This window comes from Oncorhynchus gorbuscha, unplaced genomic scaffold (genome assembly GCF_021184085.1).
Source record: "Oncorhynchus gorbuscha isolate QuinsamMale2020 ecotype Even-year unplaced genomic scaffold, OgorEven_v1.0 Un_scaffold_748, whole genome shotgun sequence".
NCBI lineage: Eukaryota > Metazoa > Chordata > Actinopteri > Salmoniformes > Salmonidae > Oncorhynchus > Oncorhynchus gorbuscha.
Genome location: NW_025745791.1, coordinates 214,363 through 222,420, shown reverse-complemented (window position 1 = coordinate 222,420; position 8,058 = coordinate 214,363). Strand labels below are relative to the sequence as shown.

At 46.6% G+C, this 8,058-nt stretch overlaps 1 protein-coding gene across 1 annotated transcript; it reads right to left on the bottom strand.

Moving 5' to 3' along the window:
* Window positions 1–496: 496 nt before the first annotated feature.
* On the bottom strand, window positions 497–6,760 carry LOC124020019 (mucin-5AC-like). Its single transcript, XM_046335439.1, has 6 exons — window positions 6,561–6,760; window positions 4,729–4,934; window positions 4,341–4,478; window positions 2,462–2,597; window positions 1,096–2,269; window positions 497–738 (listed from the first exon to the last, which is right to left on the bottom strand). Exons 1-6 carry the CDS (start codon window positions 6,684–6,686, stop codon window positions 593–595), a joined length of 1,926 nt encoding a protein of 641 aa, XP_046191395.1. The 5' UTR covers window positions 6,687–6,760; the 3' UTR covers window positions 497–592.
* Window positions 6,761–8,058: the final 1,298 nt, after the last annotated feature.

Sequence of the window (8,058 nt, the reverse complement as noted above, 5' to 3'; positions counted from 1 at the left end):
AGGAGTATTGCATATTTCCTTTACTGGAATAAAGACTCTGTTTTCGCCAAGTCGCTTTTGGGTCCTCATTCACCTGCATAACAGTTACAGCCAGGATGACCTGTTACAACCAGGATGCACTGTTATATCCAGGATGCATTGTTACAGCCAGGACGCACTGTTACAGCCAGGATGACCTGTTACAGCCAGGATGCATTTTTACAGCCAGGATGGACTGTTACAGCCAGGATGACCTGTTACAGCCAGGATGGACTGTTACAGCCAGGATGACATGTTACAGCCAGGACGGACTGTTACAGCCAGGATGCATTGTTACAGCCAGGATGCATTGTTACAGCCAGGATGACATGTTACAGCCAGGATGCATTGTTACAGCCAGGATGCATTGTTACAGCCAGGATGCACTGTTACAGCCAGGATGACATGTTACAGCCAGGATGCATTGTTACAGCCAGGATGCATTGTTACAGCTAGGATGACCTGTTACAGCCAGGACACACTGTTACAGCCAGGATGACCTGTTATAGCCAGGAGTTCAAGCACTATAAATATAATCCTGAGTATAATACTGTATTATAGAGTATCATGTCTCTTACGTTGAGTGTGTAGCCTCGGCCTTGACCCTGAACTCCAGCTCTTTGTTGACCTCGGCATGGAGATGTTCTCCGTTGTGTGGTGTCGGCTGCACGAACCTGGGCAGGTACATACCCTCATCGCAGGACGGAACACTAGAGTCCACTGAAGTGGAAAAGACACAAACGTACACAAGTAAAGGCCAATACTTTACAAATAAATGCCATGTTTGACATTGTTTAAAGAATACATATGTCCAATCCTCCATCCAGGGGGTGGCAGGTAGCCTAGTGGTTAGAGCGTTGGGCCAGTAACCAAAAAGTTGCTCTGTTTAATCCCCGAGCTGACAAGGTAAAAATCTGTCGTTCTGCCCCTGAAAAAGATAGTTAACCCATTGTTCCCCAGTAGGCTGTCTTTTTAAAGAAGAATTTGTTCTTAACTGATTTGCCTAGTTAAATAGGCAAAGGTTCAATAAATGTAAAAAATCCAATGCATTGTTAACCATCAGAAGAGGAGTCTCACCCAGAAGAGAGAAATGCAGAGGGAGTTTGCTGAGGGGAGCAGTGGAGGGATACAGGCTTCCTGGGGTGGTAGTGGGCCTGGTGGTGGTGGTAGTGGGCCAGGTGGTGGTGGTAGTGGGCCTGGTGGTGGTGGTAGTGGGCCTAGTGGTGGTGGTAGTGGGCCAGGGGGTGGTGGTTGTAGTGGGCAAGGGGGTGGTTGTAGTGGGCCAAGGGGTGGTGGTAGTGGGTGTGGTGGTGGTGGTGGTGGTAGTGGGCCAGGGGGTGGTGGTAGTGGGTGGGATGGTGGTGGGCCAGGGGCGGTGGTAGTAGTGGGCCAGGGGTGGTGGTTGTAGTGGGCAAGGGGGCGGTGGTTGTAGTGGGCCAGGGGTGGTTGTAGTGGGCCAGGGGTGGTTGTAGTGGGCCAGGGGTGGTGGTAGTGGGCCAGGGGCGATGGTAGTGGGCGGGGTGGTGGTGGTGGTAGTGGGCCAGGGGTGGTTGTAGTGGGCCAGGGGGTGGTGGTAGTGGGCCAGGGGTGGTTGTAGTGGGCCAGGGGCGGTGGTGGTAGTGGGCCAGGGGTGGTTGTAGTGGGCCAGGGGGTGGTGGTAGTGGGCCAGGGGTGGTTGTAGTGGGCCAGGGGCGGTGGTGGTAGTGGGCCAGGGGTGGTTGTAGTGGGCCAGGGGTGGTGGTAGTGGGCCAGGGGTGGTTGTAGTGGGCCAGGGGGCGGTGGTAGTGGGCGGGGTGGTGGTGGTGGTAGTGGGCCTGGTGGTGGTAGTGGGCGGGGTGGTGGTGGTGGTAGTGGGCCAGGGGGTGGTTGTAGTGGGCCAGGGGGCGGTGGTAGTGGGCGGGGTGGTGGTGGTAGTGGGCCAGGGGGCGACAGTGGTTGTTTGGCTCCACCACCACCAAGGAGAAGGAGCTGTGGTGGTTTGGCTCCACCACCAAGGAGAAGGACTTGTGGTGGTTTGGCTCCACCACCAAGGAGAAGGAGCTGTGGTGGTTTGGCTCCACCACCAGGGATAGGAGACGGCTGTTAGGTAGCTGGCGCGTCGGCGTCTCCCTGCATGAAGCGGTGCCCTGGAGGAACTAGAGCCATCGGTGTAGGACAGGGTGATGTGTTGGTTAGGAAAGTCCTCTACAACCAGCTCAAACCCGTAGACGCCACTCGTTGAAGTGTAGCCGTATTGTAAGGAGCAAGAGCCCTAACAGTGAAGAGGTTAGAACACAAATGGAATAGCTGGTTAAGACCAAAGACAATATGCAATATCATGCAATCACATAAAGATTGAATACAAATGAGTTGTAATGTTTTGGTCTCAACGTGACAGCACATCGTGGAGTATATCAACAATCACATGAGATTCAAGGTGTTGAAAATAACTGCCCACACCAACCTGATCCAGGTAGAAACCTGAAGGCTGATCACACCTATCGCACTCAGGTCTGACCAATCCGTATCTGCATCTGACACGATCACCGTCAGGGTCAAAGGCCATGAGGTTGTAGGACCTCTGACAGTTCTGGGGAACACTACAATGACAGGAGTCAGAAATACAACATATGAAATGAGTCAATTCTACGGGCTCTATTTGAACAAACCTAACACAACGGTCAGTCTAAGAGCTGCCAGTAGAGCTACAGGTTCGGAGGCGCGGCAGAAATAGTTTTGCTATTTTCACCACCACAATTATATGTGCAGTTGCTGGCAGTGGTGCAAAAGGGTCTGAGCCTTGATTTGTATTAATGTATTTTATTTAACCTTTATTTAACTGGGCAAGTCGATGACTAGACCAGTTGTGGGTGTGTCGAGGCTTTGACCCCTCACCGGCCAATCAGAACGTGTTCCATGGATAAACATGTGGTTGCTTAGAGTTGTGTATTTACGGTATTTGATATATTTATTGTGATGTCATCAACTCCAGTTAGAATGTTAGTCCGTTACAGCCTAGTTAGTTAAACAGGCTGATCCATGTTTACAGAAAACAGTATGTTGAACATGTTTACAGTCCACATTGTTCTTATTGTATTGCTTCAGTATGGAAATGAACAGGCTACAGCATGTGCAGTGATATAGGGGCAAGGCCTACTGTAAATTGCAGTCTGGACGTGGAAATGCCAAACGTAGTCAATTAGCAAAATCAATTTCACTAAGCTATTGATAAGGCCTGAAAAGACAGTGTATAATTATAATCCAATTGTAATAAAAACCAAACAACAACTTGTTTAAATAGGCTAAATGTCTGAATACAGTTACAGCCACCATAATAAATACCCCACAGGGTTTGTTTTTGTTGCACAACATGATACTATCTGGCTAATGATCGGGACCTGGAGAAAAAAGAATGGACCGGTGTGGGGGCGGCCCCTTGACACACCTCAAATATGGCCCCCCGCCCACTTTAACACATGGCCCCCGCCCACTTTACTGGCCCCCGCCCACTTTAACACCCCCGCCCACTTTAACACATGGCCCCCGCCCACTTTAACACATGGCCCCCGCCCACTTTAACACATGGCCCCCGCCCACTTTAACACATGGCCCCCGCCCACTTTAACACATGGCCCCCGCCCACTTTAACACATGGCCCCCGCCCACTTTAACTTTAACACATGGCCCCCGCCCACTTTAACACATGGCCCCCGCCCACTTTAACCCCCCCCGCCCACTTTAACACATGGCCCCCGCCCACTTTAACACATGGCCCCCGCCCACATGGCCCCCCGCCCACTTTAACACATGGCCCCCGCCCACTTTAACACATGGCCCCCGCCCACTTTAACACATGGCCCCCGCCCTTTACTTTTAACACATGGCCCCCCCGCCCACTTTAACACATGGCCCCCCGCCCACTTTAACACATGGCCCCCGCCCACTTTAACACATGGCCCCCGCCCACTTTAACACATGAGCCCCCCGCCCACTTTAACACATGGCCCCCGCCCACTTAACACATGGCCCCCGGTCAAACACATGGCCCCCGCCCACTTTAACACTGATGGCCCCCGCCCACTTTAACACATGGCCCCCCGTTTAACACAAATGAGCTGAAGTTAAACCGGTCAATTGCTGATGTCAGGGTTGGAAAATGCTATCGCGCTATTTTTTTACAAAACAAAATTGCTATTTAACTTGAGTTGGACACTTGCGCCTCCTTACCGCCAGCCAAAAATGTAGGAATATGTCTAATTAGGATTTCAATAACCTATATTGTATATATAAATAAAACTGATCGGTTCAAAGAGGTAATGTTTTGGGAGTCAGAAGGTTGTTACCGTATGAAAGGAAGAATGGCTGTGACTGGAGATCTGTTGGGTTCACCAGTATCAGATCTCGTTCCCAGATCCACTTGTGTTTCCAGGCTCCAAGATCCAAGACGGTTTACTGTTGGGATCCAACAGCAGCTGTTTTGTCTGTTACAACAACAAACCATCTTTAGGTAAGTGGTCACTTGGGATGGAATGTTATCAAACCCACCATAGCAATATCATTTACCGAGCGCCTTCGTCACAGTCTTTGAAAAAAAACTCAGAGGGGAGTCTACCTTGTAGAAGTAGGTTTTAACGGTACAGCTAAAACCATTTTTACCAGATGTTTACCATGAGTCATTGTGCACAATGCGTGTTCAATAAATGTAATAGATGTATTTCATAACAAACTTGCATCAATTGAAAAGGTTTATCACTGGGGATGTTTCTGGTCTCGACTGTTTCAGTTTCACACCACTGGTTGTTGTAACCACTCCGTCCTCTGCTGCTGCTGTCAATTGTGCCTCTGACATCTGTGATAGAAGAGCCGCAGTTCCCTGAGGAACAATACCAGCGAGAGTAATCACACCAATCATGTGTATTCTTGTAGCGTAAATCCACCTGGAGAACAGAAAGTCACATTGTAATGGGGCAATAAAACATCATTAGACTGAAGAAGTTTAATTAACGCTGTTGTTTTGAAACAGCTTATCGGTTACTAGTCCAATGCTCTAACCACTAGGCTACGCTACCGCTATGAATATACTGTTAAATTTGTCTAATGGTGGGCCTCCCGGGTGGCGCAGTGGTTAAGGGCGCTGTACTGCAGCGCCAGCTGTGCCATCAGAGTCTCTGGTGTCGCGGCCGGTTGGTCCGTGGGGCGTCGCACAATTAGAATAGCGTCGTCCGGGTTAGTGTCCGACAGATTGGTGCGGCTGGCTTGGATGCTCGCTGTGTTAAGGAGCAGTATGGCTGGTTGGGTTGTGTATCGGAGGACGCATGACATTCAACCTTCGTCTCTCCCGAGTTGTAGCAATGAGACAAGATAGTAGCTACTACAACAATTGGATACCGAGAAAAGGGGGTAAAATAAAAGAATTGTCTAACGGCATTTTTTTTCTCCAAAATACAAGAATAAATGTATCTGCAAAAACAACCTTAGTTTGTCCGAGTCAAGCGTGGCATTTGTCATGTAATTAAGGAGGTAACGGCTTGTTCTAAGTCCATGTCTAATATGATCTGAGTGGCTGTATGGATAGAGCGCCAGAAATACACTGCAATGACAGAACTGGTGCACAACGGTTCCATATCTGCTAAGAGTTTAGACCAGTGAGACATGTTCACCTGTTATTTTCAGACTGAATAAAACATAACAAATGGAAAAACAAACACATTTAGAAATATTAACTTGTGTTATTTATTCCCTTCTGAAAATAACAGGTGCTCATTTTGCATTGATGCAAAAGCTTAATACATCTCTAATGTATTTATTCTATAGCCTCATATTTCTCATTTATTTGATAAGAACAAAACTTTGCACACCATTAATTAAAGCATAAATACTCATATGCTATATAAAACAATACATGGTGATTGAATATAATTGATCTAAAGTCACAATTATTGCAATCACTCTTATTAGTACATCGTATTACAATGAATTGTATTGGAATAGACGTGATGTGATTCAACATTTCTGAAGAGTCCAACCAAATGCGAATACCCTTCAGAATCTAATCAAATGAAAACATTTGTAATTATTTGTCACGTGCGCTGAATGCAACAGGTGTAGTAGTCCTTACCGTGAAATGCTGAGTGACGAGCCCTTGACCAACAACGCAGAGTTTTAAACAAGTAAGAACAATTTGCTTAATTAACTAAAGGAAAAATAGTAACACAATACTAGTCAATGTGCAGCGGTACGGGGTAGTCCAGGTAATTGAGGTAATATGCACATGTAGGTATTAGGGATAAAGTGACTATGCATTGATAATTAACAGATAGTAGCAGCATATGTGAAGGTGTGTGTGTGTGTGTGTGTGTGTGTGTGTGTGTGTGTGTGTGTGTGTGTGTGTGTGTGTGTGTGTGTGTGTGTGTGTGTGTGTGTGTGTGTGTGTGTGTGTGTGTGTGTGTGTGTGTGTGTGTGTGTGTGTGTGTGTGTGTGTGTGTGTGTGTGTGTGTGTGCGTGTGTGTGTGGGCAAAAGATCAGAATTGGGAGCAGCCAATGATCCCCTGAATATCTCTCACCTTGAATGTTCCGTCGGCGTTCCTCCCTTTGGGGGTGACAGACATGGAGCCTCCATAGAAGTGTGCCGCTGAAGCCAGGGAGACCAGTAGCAGCAGATGCAGCAACACCGATGTGGAGGAGGACATGATGTCTGGATCTCTCTGGAGGATTCCTCTCTACCTATCTGTCTCCAGCATCCAACCTCCAAACCTTTATACCTTCTCAGACCAACCATCCATTCAGAAGGAATGTCAGAGCAGATGCCAACATCGTTTCCTTTGTAACTCACCCTGGACATGTTCTCTTCATGACAGGTGGAACTGGTTTTATTGAACTGGGAAACAAAGGTTAAAATACCTTTTCATTATAACCTGAAACGAAAGGGGAAATAAAGTTGTGAGTTACAGTAATTCTGTATATCTTGAACTTGTCTCCGCTAGTCTCATACAGTGGCCTGATTTACATGTTCTATTTACATGTAAGTCATTTAGCAGGCGCTCTGATCCAGAGCCACTTACAGGAGCAATTAGGGTTAAGTGCCTTGCTCAAGGGCACATCGACAGATTGTTCACCTGGTCGGCTAGTGAGCATTTGCACCATTACTATGCAATACGACACATGAAAGGTATTTAAATTAAATACAAATGAATGATGAGACTAAATAATCAAGATTAAGTTAACAAAGATTAAGGTTAATACAAGGATTTCATACCAAAATGTTGGTTCATTTCAATTACATGTATTTCACAACTAGTGTTGTTACCACTGTAGATAATGATGAGTTTATTGATTCACGAGTAGGTTTTCATTATGTGTTTGGTTTGGGTTATTGTGTCTGTGGGGGGGAACGGCCACAGCAATTCAAAATGAATGGTACACGATGCATACTGATCATAACGGTGCAAAACTTGCCTATGAAATTGTAATGAATTGGTCCTGCTACAGATGACTTTGTAAATGCATCCTTCATTCCCTCCTTGGGTTGGCTGGATAGGTGAAAACAGCCATCCAATACCCTTTCACCAATCCATATTCACCCATGGTATTGCTCCTTGAGGTGTTCTAATTCTCTTTCCACGCCTGTTACCATGGTGAGGATTACACAAACACAAAAAGGATGCTTTTCACGGTAAATCATGACAATCACCTTTACATCAACGTGTGAGTCAAAACGATGTTTTTATACTTCTGCTCTGTCCCTATCAGATGTTTTTCTGTTTTACATCGTTGAACTGGCATGGGTGGGTTGGAATCCATCTGACTGACAGCATGAAGATGTTCAACAAGATTAGCCCATGAGGACAGGTGATTTATTATCTCATCTCTCTTGTCAAACATCAGGTGAGGTGAAAAAAAATGCTTCTTGAATGAAATAACATGTTGGGAACACAAAAGGTCAAAGATCATTTTTTCACGCCACGTTGTTTTCAGTAAATGTCTCATGCTTCAAGAATGTTCCACAGGACTCAAGGATGTTGCTGACAAGTAGGTGAACTTGTTTGAGATTAAACCTATGGC